The following is a 20,275-nucleotide window of genomic DNA, read 5'->3' as shown; positions in this document are numbered from 1 at the left end:
AGGGAGAGATCAGGATGATGGACACGGGCATAGCCCTGGCCTGAGCACTCCACGGGGGGATTTGCCGGCTTGTCATGGACCACAGAGGCTTTTAATCAGGGACAAACTTCCCCTCCCCAGACCGACAGCCAACCTATTGAGTGGCCTCTGGCTCTGGGAACCCGGCTCTCCCCTCTGCTCCCTGCTGCCTCCCCCTCACAACTGGAGCCCCTCGCGCATCAAGGGCTGTTGCACCAGCAGCTCCTGCTCCCAGGAAGGGAGGACCAGGACCAGGATGCTGCCCTTGCAGCAGCAAAGAAGTTTCATTTTACCATCATATCTCCAAAGGTCCTCAAGGGGGTCATCAACAGAGCCTGAAACAAGACAAATTCAAGGTGCTGAGGCAGGTGAGCTCATCGAGCTGGTGCAGAGAAGCTCCCAGTGTCAGGGGCAGCAAGAGGCCTCTAAACCAGCAGTTAGGGAGCAGGGGTGGGGAAGAACTGAAATAAACACATATATTCTCCCCCAGATTTGGGAAAACCCACAACCACAGAATACAGGAACCCAGGAAGTAAATCCCTTTGATCGGAGAGGCAGGTGAGTATATTTGAGTCAGGAATGACATGATGCCCTGAGCTGCACCTTCCACACAAGGATGGTGACCATTGCGGTAGCCAGGGCTGCCACCTCACCCCAGTGTCCCCCTCCTCCGCCCCAGGCATTCCCAGCAGACCAAAGCACCTGCGCACAGTGAAAGGAGACCAGGCCAGCGCACTTACCACTTAAACCTCTCTTGGCTTGCGTAGCCTGTGGAGAAAGACAAATTCCCTCATTAGAAAACCAAGCCAGTCTGAGCTGGACTGTCTCAGCACACTCAAGCCAGAGGCAGGTTTCTCCCGAGAACCCCAGCAGCACCAGCGACGCCCTCGTCCCGCCCGCGCTGCTTGGGAAATGGCAGCTGAAAGCCCGGGGGAGCGGAGAGATGTGACCCCTTCAGTGACACCAGGGGGCTCAGCCCCTCCTGCCTGCCAGCTGGGCAGAAGCCCCCAGCCCTCAGGATGGCTCCTGCCTCCCAACCAGTGCCAGAGCAGCACTGAGCATTTCCCGGGCCTGCCTGAGCACCCGTCACACTCACCATCGCAAGAGCCGGGCTTTCCCTTGCTCCAGAGGGTGTCTCCGCAGATTCGTCCAATGTCAACCCCCAGGGGGGGACCGAAGATCCTTGGTCGCGTCCACACTCTGACCTGCAGGGACAGGAGGATTTCCCCACTTGCTGTTCAACCTGCGTCCCTCTGCCACCCCCCCGGCTGGCTCCCTGCTGCTCGGACCTCTCCAAGCCCCTCAAAAACCAGGCTCCAGCTCAGCCTTAAACACACCCGGAATCACAGAATCACAGGAGCATTCTGGTTGGAAAAGACCCTCAAGATCATCGAGTCCAACCATAAACCTCACACTACCAAGTCCACCACTACCCCATGTCAAACACCTCCAGGGATGGTGACTCCAGCACTGCCCTGGGCAGCCTGTTCCAATGCCCCACAGCCCTTTGGAGAAGAAATTGTTTCCCAGATCCAACCTCAACCTCCCCTGGCGCAACTTGAGGCCGTTTCCTCTGCTCCTGGTGCTTGTTCCTGGGGAGCAGACCGTGACCCCCCCTGGCTCCAAGCTCCTTTCAGGCAGTTCAGAGATCAGAAGGGCTCCCCTCACCTCCTGTTCTCCAGCTGAACCCCCCAGGTCCCTCAGCCGCTCCCATCACACTTGTGCTCCAGCCCCTCACCAGCTCTCTTGCTCTTCTCTGCACACTCTCCAGTAGCTCAAGGCGTCAACCGAAGTCTCCAAATGCACCTCCCGCGATGCTGCAGGACGGAGCAGCCGCCACGGCACCAACCGCAGCGACCGCACCAACCGCACAAACGGCACCGACCGCACCAACCGCGCAAACGGCACCGACCGCACCAACCGCCGCCGCTCCGCGTCCCGTGGCCGCGACACGGGGCGCCCTCGCGCCCCCGGCCCCCAGCGCCCGCGGGCCTGGTGGCCACGGCCGCGGCGTCCCGGCCCCCGGGCTCACGGCAGCCCCGGCCCCGCCCGCAGCAGCCCCGCCCGGCCCCTCCCGGCCTTTCCCGGTCCCGCCCGACCCTTCCCAGCGGGCCCGGGGCAGGACCCGGGGCTCCAGCCCCGGCGGCTCCGCTGCCCCCGTGGGAGTTTCAAACCTCTTTGGAAAGCCCACACACCTCAGTTCTGGATCCCCTGACCCAGAGCAAAGCGCTCCCCTCCTCCGGCTGCCAACAGTCAGCCCAGCTTCTTGCACAGCCCCCTGGTTACCCCCTCACCCCATCCCCCCAGTTAGTCCCAGGGGGTGTTTCTGAAGCCCATGGACACCTCAGCCCCCGGGGTGCAGGATGGGCCTTTGCTGGCTCTGCCCTGGTGCCCACTGGTTTGCTCCCAGTGCTCCCTCTGCGGGGACCCTGGCTACCACTGGATCCACCTGGGCACTCCCAAAGTGCCTTTTTAGCACTTATATTTCTCCTGAAAAAGCAAACACAGTGGGGCTTTCTCCCATCCTGCCCCATGGAACCCCACTCAGACCACACCGGTGCTTGGTTGCCCATGGCCATTTATTGCAGCTGCTGCCTGCTCAGCGCCCGGGGCGGTGGGACCGGGCCCGAGACCCCCATCCTGCCCGGCTGTCAGGGGGTTGATTCACTGCGGAAGGGCTGGATGGGCGGCAGCAGCTTCAGTCCCAGGGTGAGACGTCCAGGAGACGAGGCTGGTCGGTGCTTCATCATGGTGGATAGCAGCAAGGAGGGGGTGTCTGGGGGCGAGGGGCAGGGTCAGCCACAGACACCCATAAACAGGGTCCTGTCCCCACCCTGAAGCACACAGGCTGTTGTCCCACACTGCCCAGCACCACCCCCCATGTCCCCCCAGCTCCCTCCAGCTCCACCATGAGGAGCGGCTGCCCCAGCAGCCAGTGCTGCCCCCACATCCCAGCCCAGACCCCAGACTCCCATCCCACCCTGCCCAGCTGCGGGCACAGACCCGTCCCCCCAGACAGCAGGGTGTCTTCTGCCCCCCGGTGCCCTGACAGGGCCATACCTGGCCGGCTCCTCGAGGTCATGGTGTCTGGGGTGGCCCTTGGCGTTGTGGACAGCTGACAGCCACCCATCATGGAGAGCTGCTTGTCCTGTTGGTTCCCATCAGTGCCATCCTGGCCCGACAGCTGCATCGTGTCCTTCTGGGAAGGGAAGAGCGTGTGACCCAAACACGGGGCCCCATTCCGCATCCTCCAGCAACCCTCCCCCAGCCAGCTCTCCCTGGGGAAACTGAGGCACAGATCCCCCCCGCAGGCTCAGCATCCCCCTCCCCACCTCTGTCATCCCTACCTTGTTGGGGCTGCGGGCACTGGCTTGGGATGGCCGTGGGGTGCTGGGCGGTTGGGGCTGGAAGCGCGGGGGCGTGAGGGTGTGTGGGCCCCCGCAGCTCCGCGGAACAGTGGGGTATCTGCACTCGCCCGTCCGCTCCCTGTGGGACAGGACACGGGGTGCTCAGTGCCCGGCAGGTGGCACCCCATGTGTCACTTGATGCCAGTGAGGGGTCGGGGGGTGCTCCCTGTTCAGGGGGCAGTTACTCACGGTCCAGGCGCCAGCATGTTGACGGGCCGGTCGCAGGACAGGCAATGGAAACCAGGCAGCAGCTGCCTGGAGAGGGGAGAAAAGGGCTGGGGAGCTCCTGGGGGGCACAGCCCCACCTGCACACCGTCCCCTGCCACAAAAAGCCTCTGCACCCACCCCCCAAGATTGGTTCAGGACGGCTCCTCCCACATGTGCCCCCTCATTGTGCCGCCTCCGTCGCTGGGAAGCTGCAGCTGGCAGGAGCACAAGGCACAGCCACTTGCTCAGCATCCCCAGGGGCGCTGCCCGCATGGCTCCCACGCCAGGGTACCACAGCGGCACGAGCTGGGACAGCCAGCAGGAACAGGGCCGGCACTGCCAAAGCCACCGCTGTCCCCATCGCACTCACTTCCTAATCCCAGCGGCATCGTCACGTTCTGGCTGCAGCGCCTTCTGCAGCTGCCCGCTGAGGCTCTTCCAACGCTCCTCCTGCTGCTGCCGGAACGCCCCCAGCTCCCGGCGGTCCAGCTGTGGACGGGTGACACCCTCAGCCATCTACCCCAGGATGGGACATGGCGGTCCCCAGGGGGACAGCCGGGAGGGGGGACCCTCGCAAGGATGCTGCCTCAGGCTGCCGAGCCCCCAGTGTGCCAGTTCTGCGTGGAAGGGACGAGCTCTCACCTTGCAGAGCATCTCCCTCTGGAGCTCATGCTTGAACCATTGCCAGCCCCTCTCCTGGTCCGTCACCCGGCTCGTCACCTCCTCCATCATTTCATTCAGCCGCTCCACGCACGCCTCAAACTGGCTGCGACTGACTTTGTCAGCCAGGGCGGCCTTGTCTGCTTTCTAGCAATGGGGAAAGACAGGAGAGCGGTGGGGACAGGATGGAGGGACAACGCGAGAGGGAGAAGTGGCTACGTGGATCTGTTCACCCCATCACCCCCGTGGGACTGGTCCCACCAGCCGAAGGGACTCGGGGTCACAGAGGGACCTGGCAAGCGCAGCTGGGCTGGAAATCCTCCCTCCCCCTGGCTGGTTCTGCCAGCCGGCACCCAAGGGACAAGGGGTGTTCGTCACCCTGCCCGGGACACCCTTGGCTGGCACCAGGGCCCCTCGAGCTCGTACCTCATCGATTCCCAGCAGCTGCAGCTCCTCCCTGTCTGCTTTCTGCTTCTTGAGCCTCCCCAGGGCCTGGGACAGAGCCTTCCAAGGCAGACAGCAGCCCGTGATGCCACGGCAGGGCTGGAGCTGCCCCCCGGCCAGCCGAGCACCCCTTGCCTCCCCACCCCATCAGAAACCTCCAGGAAAGGCATCGGGAAGCTGTGCAGGGCTGCGAGCAGGGTGGCAGGGGGACAGATCCCTTGGGGTCCCAGCCTGGGCTCTGCTTGCAGGTTACAAACACTCACCTTGATGTCCTTCTGCTCCTGCTGGCCATCCTGCTGGAGGTTTGCAAGGGCCGAGCTGAACTTCTCATAGTCCTTTTGGAGCTGCATGATGCTGGCCTGGAGGCACTTGAGCTGCTCGTCCTGCTGCAGGGACTAAGAGGACATGGCGGTGCTGAGCCAGGGGGTGGCTGCCCCGCAGGGACAGACCCAGGGTATTTTGGCTGGTGGCCGCGGACTCTCAGTGCAAGCAGAACATTTTCTCCAAGGCTTTAATTCCCTTCCATGCTGCTGACTCCCACAAGCCAATTAGGGGGGCAGCAAGGGGCTCCCCCATGTTACAGCAAAGCCGAAATGCCTGGGGGGTCCTGGCAGCTCAAGCCCCCTACACCGCATCTCCTTACCTGTCTCCTCCACTTTGGATAACTCTCCACTTTGCCGCCCGCCTTCTGGGCCAGGGACTCCACCTGCTCCTCGAGCTTCTCGCAGCGCTGGAGAAGCTTCCCTAGCAGCACCATGGTGTCCGAGCTGCAGACGTGGCACCCTGCCTGCTCGTGTCCCCCGCTCTGCGCCGTCGCGCTCGGCTCGTCCACCTGCTGGCAGGGGAGGAGGAATCAGCTCTGAGCCGGGCTGGATGCCGCCCACAAGCGCAGGTGCCGTGGAGGCTCCATGACCCCAGCCAGCCAGGGGCCGTGGCCGGGACCCCGCCAGGACTCCCCCCGAGCCAGCGGGGGCTGGGAGCGCTGCCCCCGGGCCTCACCTCTGCCTGCAGCTGCTGCGCTGTCTCCATCACCAACTTATTCACATACTCGGCCGCAAACTGCTCCAGCTCGGCCTGGGTCGGCTCCTGCTGCTTCCCCAACTCCTTCCGCTTTGCTTTGACCTTCTGTCCCTTGGGCCTGGCCAGCGAGACAGGGGTAGGCTTAGCCTTCATGGGGGTGTCCTTCACCCCCCAAACTGGGATGCTCTCCGACCCCAGGTTCCCTCGCAGCCCTGCGGGTTAGGAAACCCTCTCCCATTTTTTTACCGCGGCTGTTGGGTCATCTTGGCGCTGCCGTCTGCTTTCCTATGGGCTTCAGCCCCCCTCATCTTTCTGGGAGCATCCTCCACCTTGCTGATCTGGGAACGGCGGTGGGGGCAGTGAGGGCACAGCCCCCTGTGTCATTCCGGCACGGGGACCTTTCGGCTGCCCCCTCCCTGCCCAAACTGGCATCCCCGCAGCCCCTCGGGGACTGCTGCCGGCTCACCTTCTCCTCCTGCCCGTGGAGGGCCCTGGCCATGTCTTGCAGGAATGACATCTGGCACTGGAGGTCGGCCAGGATGCTGGTGATGCTCTGCCGGCCTAGAGGGACATGGTGCAAGGGGATGTGCTGTCGGTGAGGGGGTCTCACCCTTGGGGCCAGGCTCTGAGCATGACGAGCCCCTGAGCCAGGGTGTCCCCACACCAAACAACCCCCGCCAGCCCCCCCGTGCTCTCACCTCCCTCCGGGAAGAGCCGGCGCACGTTCTCAAGATCCGCGTGTTCTGCTTTTGCAGATTTAAGGTGCTCCACCTGCTCTTTCAGATCAGCACAGAGGTGGCCAAGCTGCCCAACCTGTGAGAGAACCTCCCGCATCTCCGACTCGTAGCTGGAGATGATGGTGGAGCCCGAGGAGCCCCAGGGCTTGGCCGGCTCTTGGGCATCCCCTGGGATGGTGGCTTGGGAGCTGGAGGACCCAGGCTGCACCCCAGGGGTGGTGGTGTGGGTCCCAGGTGATCCTGGCTGCATTCCTGAGGTGCTGGCCTGGGCATCAGGGGCCCCTGGTTGTGTCCCCAGGTGGGTGGTGGCCTGGGTGCCCAGTGATCCTGGCTCCAGCCCAGAGGTGCTGGCCTGAGTGCCCGGGGATCCTGGTTGCATCCCCGGGGTGGTGACACCGGCATCAGTAGACTTCGTGCAATCAGAGGGAGCGCCCAACAACTTCACAGGGGTCACTGGTTCCCCCTGTGTCCCTGCTTGCATCCCCGGGGAGCCAGACCCTGCAGTCCCCTTGCTGGTCTCCATCCCAGGCTGTGTCCCACGTCCCTTCGGCCCCAGTGCTGAGCTCTTCCTGGTCTGGCTGTCCGTGGCCACCTGGGTGGGCTCGGCGGGGGCAGACTGGCCCCCAGCGCCCTCCTGGGAAGAAGAGGCAAAGGACAGCAGGTTTACTGGCAGCTGGGCAGCCGTGAGGACAGACCCCAGAACCCCCCGCCATGTCCCCAGTCCCTGTCCCCAAACCACCATCTCACAGGGACAAACTCGTGTTCCACATGAGAGCCCAAATGCAAAGGCATCACGGGGTCAGCCCGGCCATGGAGCCTGGAAGATGGGATCCCCAGGGATGGACCCCCAGTATCACTGCCCAGCACCCCGAACCCACAGGCTGTGCCCCGAGGCAGGAGGGCTGGTGTCCCTGAGGGAGCGGGGACGCAGCCGCCTCCTGTCCCTGTGCAGCCCGGCAGTGTCCTGGGGCTTCCCCTGGAGCTGGGTGAGGAGAGGGACACCCGTTCAGATGTGGGAGCGGGATTTAAAGAGAATCCCCAAATGAATGGGGCAGGAGGCAGAGAGACGCTGGGCAGGGCTGTGCCTGGGGGCCGCCGCGGAATTCCACGAGCAGAGCTTTATCTCCCCTCCTTCCCCTCCCATGGTTCTGTTTTGAGGGCTCTCTAGTTCAAAAGTGGCTTAGCAACTCTTGGGACACCCTTCCCACTCTTCCCTCCTGCTGCCCTTCACACTGGTGACACTGATGGCTGTGGGGCAGGGGCACAGTGTGACAGAGCAGCAGGAGCGGGGAGGGACGAGGGCCCAGTTCCCTGCTGGGGCACCAGGGGACACTCACCAGGCCAAGCGTCTCCTGGATCTCCTGGATGTCCTCTGCCAGTCCGGAATGCGCCTCCTGCAGGGCACGCATGTCCTCTGCCAGGCCGGAATGTGCGTCCTTCATCTCCTGGATGTCCTGTGCCATTCCAGAATGCGCCTTCTGCATGGCCTCCTGCATCTCTCGCATGTCCTCTGCCATGCCAGAGTGCGCCTTCTGCATGGCCTCCTGCATCTCCCGCATGTCTTCTGCCAGGCTGGACTGCGCCTCCTTAAACTTGTTGATCTCCTCCCAGAGATCCTGAAGCGAAGCCCTTTCCTGGGAGAGCGGGTGGGGGGTGAGCCCAGGGGAGGGCTCCGGGGACCTGGACCCCGCTGTGCTCTGCTGTGGGAGCTCGGGCTTAACCCAGCCCTTGGGCTGAGGGCGGCACGAGGGCAGCGCGGAGCCCAGAGGAGGGGGCGTCTCGTGGGGGAGCACCCAGGGACCAGCAAGAGCATCTACCTTGGAGACGGTGCTCTCTTCCTCTTCTGTTGTTTTTGGCATGGTCTCCTTGGCCATGGAGGTGACCTTGGAGTCGCTCCCGGTCCCCTCTAGTGTGTCCTTCCCAGCCAGCTGTTCCTGTGGATCCCAGGGCTGCTGCCCCGTGCCCAGGGCTCCGACCTCCTCCTTCTCCTGGCCAGGCTGCTTCTTGCTATCCTGGTCTTTTGCCAGGCCGCGGGTCAGGCTCTGCCCTGGCTCCAGGACAGACGGCTCCTCCTGACCCTGCTGCCCAATGATCATGGCCTCCAGCAACTTGTGGAGCGCCACCAAGTCCACAACCCCCATATGGGGTGTCCCTATGGCAGCATTCAGCATCTCCAAGAGACTGCGTGTGGCCATCGCTGCTGTTCTGCGTGAAAACACTGAAGCTGAAGTAGGGAGACAGGAGCTTTTCTGTCCGGAGGTGACCTTGGAGGGATGGACAGACAGCAGCCTTTCTCCTCCTGCTTCTTGCCACAGAAAGCGATCAGTCACCAAAACAGATCCAAGTTCCTAAAGCAATCCGAGTGATGAAAATGATCCAGTCACCAAAGCAATCCAAGTGCCAAAAGTGATCAAACCACCAGAAGCGGTTCAACCACCAAAAGCGATTCCACCACCAAAAGTGATGCAACCACCAAAAGCGATTCCACCACCAAAAGTGATACAACCACCAGAAGTGATCCCACCACCAAAAGTGATACAACCACCAGAAGTGATCCCACCACCAAAAGCGATGCAACCACCACAAGTGATCCCACCACCGAAAGTGATGCAACCACCAAAAGTGATTCCACCACCAAAAGCGATGCAACTGCCAAAATGAGTCCACCACCACAGTGATCCCACCACGGCAAGTGATCCCACCACGGCCAGTGACCAAATGGGCACGGGGCACAGGTGACAGGGGACAATATAGTGTCTCTGTTGCCCGGCAACAGCCGCCCCAGGAGCCAGCGGGCGCCGCCCTGGTCATTGTGATGAAGTTATCCACGGGATGGGAGGTGCTGAGGGTCCCTCCTGTCTTTCCCACTTCACCACCTACATTGTAGCTGGTGACACCTCATATTTTGGGGCAGGTCACTGCAGCCCGTGCCCAGATTCAAAATACAATCAGACAAGTCATGGGGAATGAAATCTCACTTTACTGAATTAAATACCCTCAGTTTTAATTGCAGAGAGTGGCTTTATCCATGTTGTGTAGTAAATCAAGCTCTCCCGACGTTTAATCCTTTCCTTTCCCCACGGCACAGTGGCCTCGGAGGCGATTCCCCTTCGTGGCAGATGTGCAGTGACTGGCTCACGAGTGCACCAGCACCTGGGAACCTGGGCTGAAAACAAGGCCAAAGTGCCTGGTTTAGGATGCCTTTCCCTGCGGTTAATCAAGGCAGACAGATGTCTTTGGAGAGGGAGCTGTTCTGAAGGGATTTCTTCTGCCTCTCTTGACCGTTGGCATGAGCCAGTGGCTGCTGACCAGGAAATGTGCTCATCGCTTGCTCCCTCATGAACACTGTCCTGGCCTTTTCAGCTATAAAGACATAAACCAGAGTATGTTTCCTGTCCTCTGTGCAGGAAGGCGGTTCAAATGCAAAGGTGATCTTGCCTGTAAGCAGCACGAACTACTCTAGAGACAGCTCTTTGCTGGGGATGGAGCTGTGAGAGAGGTTCTCCAGCGGGCACGGCTGCCTCCCTTTTGAAACATGGGCAATCTTTTGCTGGGATTCCTGTCCCTCAGCCTGATGGCTCTGACATCTCCTCTGATGCTTCAGAAACTGGATCCACCTGGGCACACCCAAAGCGGCTTTTTAGCACTTATATTTCTCCTGAAAAAACAAACACAGTGGGGCTTTCTGCCATCCTGCCCCAGGGACCCCCACTCAGACCACACCGGCGCTTGGTTGCCCATCGCCATTTATTGCAGCCACTGCCTGCTCAGTGCCCAGGGCAGTGGGACCGGGGCCAGGGCCTCCATCCTGCCCGGTTGTCAGGGGGTTGATTCACTGCAGAGGGGCTGGATGGGTGGCAGCAGCTTTGGTGCCAGGGTGAGGCATCCAGGAGACCTCGGAGCTGGCCCCCGGCCACCCGAGTACCTCCTGCCTCCCCACCCCATCTTAGGCAAGATGGCCCAGAACACCCAGCAGCAGCTCTTCCTTCGGTTTTCTCCTCGGTGCTTTTCTGCCATGCCCAGGAGGGGGTGCTCTCAGACAACTTAAAACAGGTTTTTGACACCCTCATAAAAACAACCACAACGAACTCCAGGGTGCACTGAAAAAAACCCTGAGACAGCCTCTGCGGAGCTGCCACGGTCTGGAGCTGCTGGTGCCCACCAGCTGGGATGTTGCCTCTTCCCCACGAGGGTGGATGGGAACTGCTCATCCTCCAGATGATCAGAAATTTCAGTCCGGTCATTGGACATGGTGAAGGCTCATCAAACACCAGAGAACTGGGTACAGCCCAAACCCCTCTCCATTCTCTTTTTTCCCACCAGATGCTATGGGGTTTGCAAAGGGACCTGCCCAGTACCTGGCATCACAGCCCCAACTCGCTCCTGCCTGCCTGCTGCTGGCAACAAACCCTCCCTGGAGTGACCCCAACCTGGCCTGAGCCCGGGAAGCCTCATCCTGACACCGAATGTTGGGGATTTGTCCCATCCAGCCCCTGCAGAACCACACAGCCCCATGGCCAACAAGACCAGGGCAGTGACTGACCCATGGACTGGGCACTGGGGAGGGCAACCTCAAATCCTTGGGGCAGTTTTGGGCCCCTCACGCCAAGAAATCCATTGAGGTGCTGGAGCGAGTTGAGAGAAGGGAACGGAGCTGGTGAGGGGCTGGAGCACAAGTGTGATGGGAACGGTTGACAGCCCTGGGGGGGTCAGCTGGAGAACAGCAGCTGAGGGGAGACCTTCTGATCTCTGAACTGCCTAAAAGGACCTTGGAGCCAGGGGGTGTCAGGCTCTGCTCCCAAGGAACAAGTGACAGGACCGGAGGAAATGGCCTCAAGTTGCGCCAGAGGAGGTTAAGGTTGGATCCTGGGAACTGCTTAAGAGAAAAGGTTGTCAGGCATTGGGACACCAACCCCTCTGGCTGCCATTTTCCCAAGCAGCTCCCTTGAGCCTTATTCTGGGAAACACAGCACAGAAACCCAGCAGTGTCAGCAGAAAAGGTTGCTGGGGTTATGGATTTGGGGCCCTTCAGGAAAATGGGATTTTCCCCATGGTTTTTGCTGCTAGATTGTGCTGCCGTTTGGGTGTTTTCCTCCAAGACCCATCTCCTGGAGGGCTGGGATGGCAAAGGAGTTGCTGCCTTTAACAGGAATAAGTGCAGGTCAGCTTCTAGCTCTGCAACAACACATCCTGGAGCAGTACGGAAGGGAAAGGCTCAATGAAAGGAGCACTGAATACTTGATCTGGGTTCATTTAATGATTTTCTCAGGGAAGGATAAGCCCAGTCCTTTCAGTCAGCACAGAGCTGAGCACCTCGAGGGGAGGCCCGGCTCTAGTAAATGCCGTAGGTGGGCTCCTTGGTGTCTCGGTACCTGTCCAGGTACCTCAAGGGCTGGTGGCGCGGGAACTTCACCTGGGGAGGATGGTAAACGGGCGGCCGCACAAATTCAAACACGGGCTCTCTCATATCTGTAAAGGGGTGACACAGAGTGATAGTGAGACAGTGCAGATCCGAACCCCAGGGCCCCCCGTCACTAACAAGGGCCCCCCCCCCCACCCACCAGGGCTGGTTGAGCATGCCCTGGTGAAGGCTCTCAGTGTTATTTGAAAATGCTCATTCAAAATGGCCTTTTAAGAGGTTGTTTCCTCAGACTGCTGTTAGTTTGGGGGAAGATGGCTTCATAAGCACCCAGTCTGTGCTGTAACAGCTCCCAGACAAGTGCCAGGACCAAGCAGGAGCCCACGGGCACAGCTCGTTCACCGGCCCTGTGCCTCACCCCAGGGCTGGGTCACGGCTCCCCCAGCCTCCCGCACAGCCATTTCTTACTGAGAAGCTGATGGAAGACGCAGGTAACGGAGCTGTCCCACTGGCACTGCAAAAACGCCAGCCCTGCCAGGGTCATGGCGTCCTCGTGCTTTCTGTAGAAGTCAAACGTGCTAAAGGTTCGCATCTTGAGGCTGTGGCTGGAAACAATACAAGCACAAGAGCTGAGTTGATTCTCTTTTCTTGCAGCACTCTAGCAGGCAACTACTTCCCCACAGCACCCCAGAGGCTATAAAACAGAGGTGGAAAAGGAAGGCACGTCAAAAATTCTCCCAGTTTCACCAGCTCTCTGCACATTTCTGCTCCAGGCAGGAAAAAACCACTTTCTTAACAGCCTGGTTTAAAGCAACAGGACAGCACAGTGCTTGCAGGGCTGGGATTGTGGCTCCAGGCGACACACAAACTCAGAGCAGCCCTGAACAGCCCTGCAGACTAAAACGAACTTGCTCTCCTCCAGCAGTAACAACCATGTCATCAGAACATGCAAGAACAGCCTGGCCAAGAGAGTGTGAACCACCAGCAAAAGCCTCAATTACCAGGGTGTGGGCCGAACATCCTCGCTGAAATCGATGCGGTGGTCTTGCTTGAAGAGCAGGAAGATGAAGCGATGGTAGCCAGTGCCCATGGCGGGGAAGGGGGGCAGGTAATGGCAGATCTCCTTACCCGCCTGGATGTCGTTGCCTGGGATGTTGGTCCTGAACACATACAAGTTTACTTCACTATGTATCCATTCATTTCCCCCCGTTAGGGCCGGCAGATTCCCCCAGGATTGCACATCACTCTGGGCTACATTGTGACATAACCTACACCCTGTCTGACAAGCAAACAGACAGCAGAGGCTGTTTTCACTGGAAGAAAAATCACACTCAGTGTTTTGAAAGCCAAACAGCAGCAACACCTGAACTCCTGCATCTTTAGCAGGACCCAGAACATGGGTGTGAAGAAGCTACTGACAGGAGCACCAGAGAACCCACAGAACCGTCTCAGCAAATCCTTATTCCGAGCTCTGTTGAAGGAGTTTCTGCCCACTCTGCCGGGGCTTTCCCCGAGCCCAGCAGTGCGGCTCTGCCGTTCGGTACTCACACCAGCCAGTGCAGGTACTCCGAGTGCGTGTCTCTTAAATGTCCATCTGCAACAGAGAAAGGTGACTTCATGATAGGATCATAGAATCGTTTGGGTCGGAAGAGACCCTCAAGATCATCGAGTCCAACCATAACCCAACTCTGGCACTAACCCATGTCCACAAGAACCTCCTCTACACTCCTCCTGGGATGGTGACTCCACCACTGCCCTGGGCAACTTGTTCCAGTATTGTACAACCCTCTCCATGAATAAGTGTTTCCTAATATCCAATCTGAACCTCCCCTGGCACAACTTGAGGCTGGTGAGAACCCCCAGACCCACTTCAAACCAACGGGGCAGCTCAAGACCACCCAGCAATCCTTTCCTAGCAGAAAAGTAGCTCATTCTTATACGAATGAGCTTAAAATGAGGAGCAAAGAACTCAACAGATGTAATTCCAAGATTAGAGGGACTTCTTGGTCAGTTGCTTCACTGTGCCTCGGTTTCCCAGAGCGAGCAGTGGCAGCTAATGCACCTGCCAGGCAGACTGCTGAGGGAGAGGAGTCTGGGGGGAAACAAAGGCCAGGAGTCAGGGAATTGCTTCCACTACACCGCGACACCGGTCCTGTCTCATCTCTCAACTGCTAGAGGTTTGGGGAGGCTACAATCTCTCCTGCATATATAACACATCCCTACTCAGAAGTTATGGCATCATCTCTGCCTGTGCAGCCAAAAGAAAGAGGAGCGAACCAACAGCAGAGGGAAACAATCCTGTTTAAATGTGTTCTTTGTAAAGAACCTGCTACTCACCTGGATTTGTGAGCAACAAAGTCCACAGGGTGCCTTTATCTGCCTCGTATGACACTGCAGGGGGACTGGAAGCCTAAATGAGCAACACAAACAGAATGTTAGTCACTGGAACAACAGGTTCCATTAAGGAACCATTAAGGTAATGATTTCCACAGCAAAGAACACAAACTGGTCACGGGTATGGCCAGGACACAGCACAGACCAGGCAGGGCCATGACACCAAGTCATCCAGCTCCACCTGAGAGCCCCCAGAGCCTTAATAAACATCCGCCTGCTGACAGACAACCATCCTGCTGCAAAGCTCTGTCTTTATCACATCCAAGAAACGTTTTGATCATCACAGAGGAAATACCCTTCTAAACAAAATCTCCTGGGGCGGACAAGGCCCATCAGGAGAGTCTGAGAAAACCACAGAGGCTTCCCGTGGGGCCAAGGCTGTGCCCAGCTCCCCCCACACACCTCTGACGGAGTCACCATGTTCCCATAGTAGACCGGCATGACGTGCTCATCTTCTTGGCTGTATTCCACCCTCAAGGTGACCCAGGGGGTGAACGTGGCCCCTCGGAACAAATCACGAAACACCCCGCAGTGCTCGGCCACGCGCTGCTTGTGGAACGGGCCGCTGCTCTTCTCCCACTCAGCTCTGACCTTGTCGAGGGGGATCAGCGCTGCAAGGAGAGGGAAACACTGGAGGTGACACTGGGGAACCCAGCACAGCCGGGGCAGGAAGGGGGTGGCGGAGCACAGACCAGTCCGGAGCCGCGCTGCTCTTTCCATCTCGGCATTCTGGCGGTTCTCCCTCAGGATCTTCTTTCTTGCCTTGATTTCCTTTGCCCGCAGCAGCTTCTCATGCGGGAGGCTGATGTCGGTCTTCGGCTCTTCAGACAGGGGTGAAAAAATCACATACATGAAAAATTCAAATACCCAAAGTACCCAAAACCAAAACACCTGCAGAGCATTAGAGAGGCTGTGAAAGAGACGCAAACTCCAAGACAGTAGAGACTCGATTCTATCACCTCTGCCTTCCCTCTGCACCTCCACGCGTCTGCCGCCTCCTCTCCCCCAGCTCATCGCACCCCCAGACCCAGCGGTTTTCCAGCCGAGGAGCAGCTCTGGTCTCTGCGGCTGCTGTGCAAACTGGATTATTTGCTGCAGGTGGTCTAAAGCTCTGGTTCCTCTGACACTACTGGGCTTAGGACGAGAGGAAATGGCCTCAAGTAGCCCCAGGGGAGGATAGGGTTGGATCCTGGGAACAATTTCTTCCCCGAAAGGGCTGTCAGGCATTGAAACAGGCTGCCCAGGGCAGTGGTGGACAGATGCAGGGATGAGGTTCTCAGACACATGGGTCAGTGCCAGGGGTGGGTTATGGTTGGTCTTGATGGCCTTGAGGGTTTTTTCCAACCAAATGATTCCATGATTCCAAGGAATCACTTCTCTACTCTGCTCCACGTCTCTTGGCAGGTCCCGGCCAGCCTCCCTCCTCCCAGAAAACTGCCATCCGGTTCTGTGAAACATTTGCACTCTGCAAACTTCTACATCAGAAAAGGGCCCATCTTGTGCCAAAGCCCCTCATCAGCTCTTTGGGGCAAAATGCAGCCCCAGCAACAGCCTTCTTGACCTCCAGCAGCAAAACCCCGCATAGTGCAGCTCCTTGGGCGAGTACCTGGCTTGGGGCTGCTGTGCTGCCGGACCGTCTGCCACCAGTGCGGCTTCCTGCTCTCCTTCTCCGCCAGCCTCAAGTACCGACTGAAACTGCGGTATTTTTCCAGCACTTCTAAGTTGCTGACGTCAATATCCTCATTGGGCATCGGCCCCAGCGGGGCTGCCCGCTTGCAGAGTGCAGCTGAGAATGGAAAGTGAAGAAAAGTTGCTAAATTAATGTACTGTGATTAACTTACAAAAAACGCACCCATCCTTAACCAATGACACGGTAAATGCTTTCTGAGCACCTGCAAAACGAGGGGAGGATAATCCACAGAATCTCAGAATGTCAGGGATTGGAAGGGACCTGGAAAGCTCATCCAGTGCAATCCCCCCGCCAGATGAGGTTCCACAGGAAGGGGTCCAGGCAGGTTTGAATGTCTGCAGAGAAGGAGACTCCACAACCTCCCTGGGCAGCCTGGGCCGGGCTCTGCCACCCTCACTGAAAAGAAGTTTCTTCTCATATTTAAGCAGAACCTCCTGTGTTCCAGTTTGTACCCAATGCCCCTTGTCCTATCACTGGTTGTCACCGAGAAAAGCCTGGCTCCATCCTCCTGACACTCACCCTTTCCATATTGATGACCATGAATGAGCCACCCCTCAGTCTCCTCTTCTCCAGTTCCAGAGCCCCAGCTCCCTCAGCCTTTCCTCACACGGGAGATGCTCCACTCCCTTCAGCATCTTTGTTGCCCTGCGCTGGACTCTCTCCAGCAGTTCCCTGTCCTTCTGGAACTGAGAGGCCACAACTGGACACAATATTCCAGGTGTGGTCTCCCCAGGGCAGAGTAGAGGGGCAGGAGAACCTCTCTGACCTACTGACCACCCCCTTCTAATCCACCCCAGGTACCATTGGCCTTCCTGGCCACAAGGGTCCAGTGCTGGCTCATGCTCATCCTGCTGTCCCCAGGACCCCCAGGTCCGTTTTCCCTACACTGCTCTCTAATAGGTCATTCCCCAACTTAGACTGGAACCTGGGGTTGTTCCCGCCCAGATGCAAGACTCTACTAGTGTCCCCCAGCGCTGATGAAATAAAGAATGCCGCCGAACAGTAGCATTGCCTCTGCTGTTCAGTCCATCTCTTCGTTTCCAGAGAGTTCCCGCTTTCTCCAGAGCGCAAGAGACGAGGCCGAGAGAGCCCGGGAAGAGCCGGAGCCACCCCCGCCTCCCCGAGCCGGCCACGCCAGGAATTCAGCCGCCCGAGCGCTCTCCCCGCCACGCCGCAAGCGGCTCCCGCTGCCCGCGCAGGGGAACCGGGGCTCCCCGGCCCGGGACTCACCGGCCGTGCCGAACGCCCGCCCGCTCCGGACGCCGCTCAGCGCGGCACTCAGCAGGGGCACCGCCATGCTGCGCGCCGCCCGCACTGGAAGGACCCCGTTCCCATAGCGACGGGGGCTGCGCCGCGCGGAGTCCGGTCTGCAAGGCCCCGCAGCCGTAGCAACGGGTCTGTCTACCGCAGCGCCGGGCTGGGAATGCCCCCCTGCCGCGGCAACGGGGCTGTTTAGTGCGGAGCCTGCCTAGAAACGTCCCCACAGCCCCGCGGGACGGGCTCTGCCCTCCCCGGGAACCCCTCCCCATCGCCGGCCTTGCTGCTCCGACCGGGCAGAGCCCGCGGAAGGCACCGGAGAGGCCCCGCTGTCACCCCGGGGTACCCGGACGGGAGGTGAAGCCCAGCACAAGAGCCAGGGGTTTTTGAGAAATCGGCCCACAAAGGAAAAGCTGCGGTTGCCTGTGGGCTGTGGAACATCCTGGGGGTGCTGGGGAACCGCAGGGCAGAGTCACAGAATCCCAGCCTGGTGGGGCTGAAGGGACCTCTGCAGATCCCCCAGTCCAAGCCCTGCTCACGCGGGGTCACAGAGCAGATCACACAGGGAAATGCGTGGGGAGGAAAAAACAGCCTGGGCACGTTGCTTGGGATTGTTGTTTTCTGGAAGACAGCCTTTAAAAACCAGAAGAACATCGCGGAACAATCTCCAGACCCAAGGACCCGGGGCAACTGATTTCTGCCCTCAAATTCTGGCTCCATCCTTCCAGGTCAAACTGGCAGTTTCTCCAACCACCGCGTGTGGTTTTCGGCTCCAGAGAAGGACGAGTATTTCCTTCCCAGCTCCATCAGCAAAGCAGTGCCACACGCGGATTCACGTGCACAAACTGTCACAGAAATGTTCTTGGCCCCAGGTTTCCGGTATCAGAGTCTCAGACGTTTGCACTTTAAAAAATACTTTAATTATGAGATAAAAAACAACTTAAAAGGTACAGCAGAGAAACAGGCCAGACTGGGGGCCGCTCATGGAGGGGGAACACAAGGCAAAAGAGACTTGGGCTTTTAAACCCATTGCTCTAAGAAAGCCTCTCAGAAATGGTGGTCAGGAGCAGGGAGGACGGCCGGGACGCTGGGAGAGGTGAAGCGCAGTAGGGCACTTTCCTCGGGATCGCCAGAAATAACTGCGTAACCTCAAAGAAATCGTGGTGCGGAGAAGGGCAGAAGGACGGATGGGATGCTGACAGACGTGAAGTGGTGTATGGCGCTTTCTTCAGGGACGCCAAGAGGATCTTCTCCTTTTCTAAGACATCATCCCCCTGAGAAGAGAGGAAGGATGGGTGGGAATGATCCCAGGCAGTGCCACAGAAACAGGGCCACAGTCCAGGGTGTCACTCACCAAAGCCTCCCTCCTTCCATGTCCCCCATGAAGGGGACCCCTCCCCATGCTCCTCCAGAGCCCAGACCCTCGCAGTCTGAGCAAGACCCGCAGGGGAAGCCTCCAAGAGCGTCCCTGTCTGGGGAAAGAGCCAGCAGGGACCTGAGGGCACAGGATGGGGACACCACAAAGCCAGGGCAAACGGGCTTTAACTCACCTGCCTCTCCCTTCCTGCCCCCTCCGGGCACTGCCCTGGCTCAGAGAGTTCCGCTGAGCCCCTGCAGAGGACGCGGAGGCCAGCTCACACCTGAGGTTTATATACAGGGGCACTAAACCAGCCCCAGGACCATCCCAAGCCTCCGGACACACTGGTACAAGTGCAGCTGCCTCCCGGCAAGTCCCTTCCCACCTGCAGCGCGTGGAAGCCTCACCCAGGGTGCTGGAGAGACCATCGGTCAGGGCACTGAGGTCCTGAGCTGCGGTCAGTGGTGTCACAGGGTGGTTGGGCAGCTCCTGGCGGGGCTGTTCACTCCATCTCCTCTGGTGAGCCGTGCTCAGCCGCTGCTGCGCGGTCTCTGGGAGAAAGGGAGAGAGAGAAGCTGTCAGAAAAGCTTCAGGCCTTGGGCACTGCGGCCCCAGACCCAGTGGGGAGGGTGAGGGGACACTTCCCTGATGCAGACGCTGCTGCTGCTGCTTCAGCTGCTCCTGCTGCTGCTGCAGAACCTGCTCCTCGTGTGGCCACTTTGTGTGCAGAGCACCAGCCCCCGGTTCTGCAGGTCGCTGCACAAGTTCTCCATGTTCTCGATGAAGACCCAACGACCTTGGTCAACTGATTTCTGCCCTCAAATAGTGGCTCCATCATTCCAGGTCAAATTTCCAGTTTCTGCCACCACCACATGTTCGTTTTCACATCAAATCTCCATAACGAACACTTGCAAAATGCTTTGAGATAGTGCCACAAAAATAGGAGCAGTTGAAAGAGGGCAGAACATCTACTATTAGCATGTGGTTAATTACTACTACTTGTTTTTGTCCTCTGAGCAGTATCACTATCTTCTCCTTTGAGTTCCTGTTTACCAAGAGAACGGTGTCAGTGCTGGGGATGGCACAGAAGCAAAAGGAGTTTCTGCAGGGCAGTGAAAGGAGGATGTGCTGGAAAACACGAAGATGTCTTCTGGAAAGCTGAAGGAAGCAGAGGCTCCAGAGAAGGACGAGTAACCTCCTGCAGTTTGGACTGCTGATCGAAGGCGAGTAAAGAAACCAGATGGTAAAGCTATAGATTTAGTGCAGGATTTGAGAGGAATCAATAAAATGAAGCCTTACACATTGTTAACCAAATTATGGTTATGTTATCGAACCAACATCAGTAAACTCACTGGGGAGCTGATGCTCTATCCCAATAGCTGATTACAAGGAAAGAGTGAATTTATATAGTATTTGGAACCAAGTGACCCAGCAATGTGAAGTATGTCTGGAAAACAATCTTAATAAGATAAATATGATACAAATGCGAACAATTAGAAAAGGAAATGTAGCAGGACAACATTAGCAACCAGATTTCTCCAAACTCCCTAGAAAAGGGGGTTTGCTGGTGTTAACAGAGACCTTCTCAGGCTGGGCCAGAAGCATCCCCTGCCCAGCTAGTAAAGCTGGAAAAGTATCTAAAGCTCTGTTAAATGAGACCGTACCCCGATTTGGGGTCCCCGCTCCACTGTCCTCTGATAGAGGACAGGTAAGTTCAAGCCACAG

General features: G+C 58.5%; 2 protein-coding genes across 5 annotated transcripts; both read right to left on the bottom strand.

Moving 5' to 3' along the window:
* Positions 1-2,579: 2,579 nt before the first annotated feature.
* LOC136109466 (uncharacterized) lies at positions 2,580-9,504 on the bottom strand. Of its 4 annotated transcripts, XM_071816296.1 has the most exons (15): positions 8,311-9,504; positions 7,831-8,127; positions 6,455-7,127; positions 6,223-6,317; positions 6,003-6,094; positions 5,736-5,874; positions 5,380-5,571; positions 5,000-5,131; positions 4,719-4,796; positions 4,275-4,439; positions 4,003-4,121; positions 3,615-3,680; positions 3,366-3,504; positions 3,079-3,217; positions 2,580-2,794 (listed from the first exon to the last, which is right to left on the bottom strand). In XM_071816296.1, exons 1-15 carry the CDS (start codon positions 8,686-8,688, stop codon positions 2,670-2,672), a joined length of 2,829 nt encoding a protein of 942 aa, XP_071672397.1. In that variant the 5' UTR covers positions 8,689-9,504; the 3' UTR covers positions 2,580-2,669. The 4 variants fall into 4 exon arrangements, with proteins under 4 accessions (XP_071672397.1, XP_071672394.1, XP_071672395.1 ...); XM_071816293.1 differs by having other exon boundaries at positions 7,831-9,504; XM_071816294.1 differs by having other exon boundaries at positions 5,380-5,568; positions 7,831-9,504.
* A 2,296-nt stretch (positions 9,505-11,800) lies between these two features.
* Positions 11,801-17,302, bottom strand: LOC136109724 (large ribosomal subunit protein mL38-like). Its single transcript, XM_065852605.2, has 9 exons — positions 17,167-17,302; positions 15,853-16,032; positions 14,939-15,067; positions 14,649-14,857; positions 14,190-14,262; positions 13,401-13,446; positions 12,854-13,012; positions 12,321-12,457; positions 11,801-11,962 (listed from the first exon to the last, which is right to left on the bottom strand). The coding sequence occupies exons 1-9, from the start codon at positions 17,231-17,233 to the stop codon at positions 11,826-11,828; spliced, it is 1,137 nt and encodes a 378-aa protein (XP_065708677.1). The 5' UTR covers positions 17,234-17,302; the 3' UTR covers positions 11,801-11,825.
* Between the last annotated feature and the right edge of the window lie 2,973 nt (positions 17,303-20,275).

Source organism: Patagioenas fasciata, chromosome 18, assembly GCF_037038585.1.
Source record: "Patagioenas fasciata isolate bPatFas1 chromosome 18, bPatFas1.hap1, whole genome shotgun sequence".
Lineage (NCBI taxonomy): Eukaryota > Metazoa > Chordata > Aves > Columbiformes > Columbidae > Patagioenas > Patagioenas fasciata.
The sequence above is the reverse complement of the archived record's forward strand: the minus strand, read 5'-3'. Positions and strand labels throughout refer to the sequence as shown.

Excerpts from the sequence above, each read along its gene's own strand:
- LOC136109466 (XM_071816293.1), bottom strand. The coding sequence starts at position 8,688 with ATGGCCACACGCAGTCTCTTGGAGATGCTGAATGCTGCCATAGGGACA. Across the intron at positions 4,797-4,999 it reads AGGAGCAGAAGGACATCAAG|GCTCTGTCCCAGGCCCTGGG; the intron begins GTGAGTGTTTGT and ends CTGCCTTGGAAG. Across the intron at positions 4,122-4,274 it reads AGAGGGAGATGCTCTGCAAG|CTGGACCGCCGGGAGCTGGG; the intron begins GTGAGAGCTCGT and ends ACCCGTCCACAG.
- LOC136109724 (XM_065852605.2), bottom strand. The coding sequence starts at position 17,233 with ATGGCGGTGCCCCTGCTGAGTGCCGCGCTGAGCGGCGTCCGGAGCGGG. Across the intron at positions 13,013-13,400 it reads GAGTACCTGCACTGGCTGGT|GACCAACATCCCAGGCAACG; the intron begins GTGAGTACCGAA and ends GTATGTGTTCAG. Across the intron at positions 12,458-12,853 it reads GATGTTCGGCCCACACCCTG|CCACAGCCTCAAGATGCGAA; the intron begins GTAATTGAGGCT and ends TATTGTTTCCAG.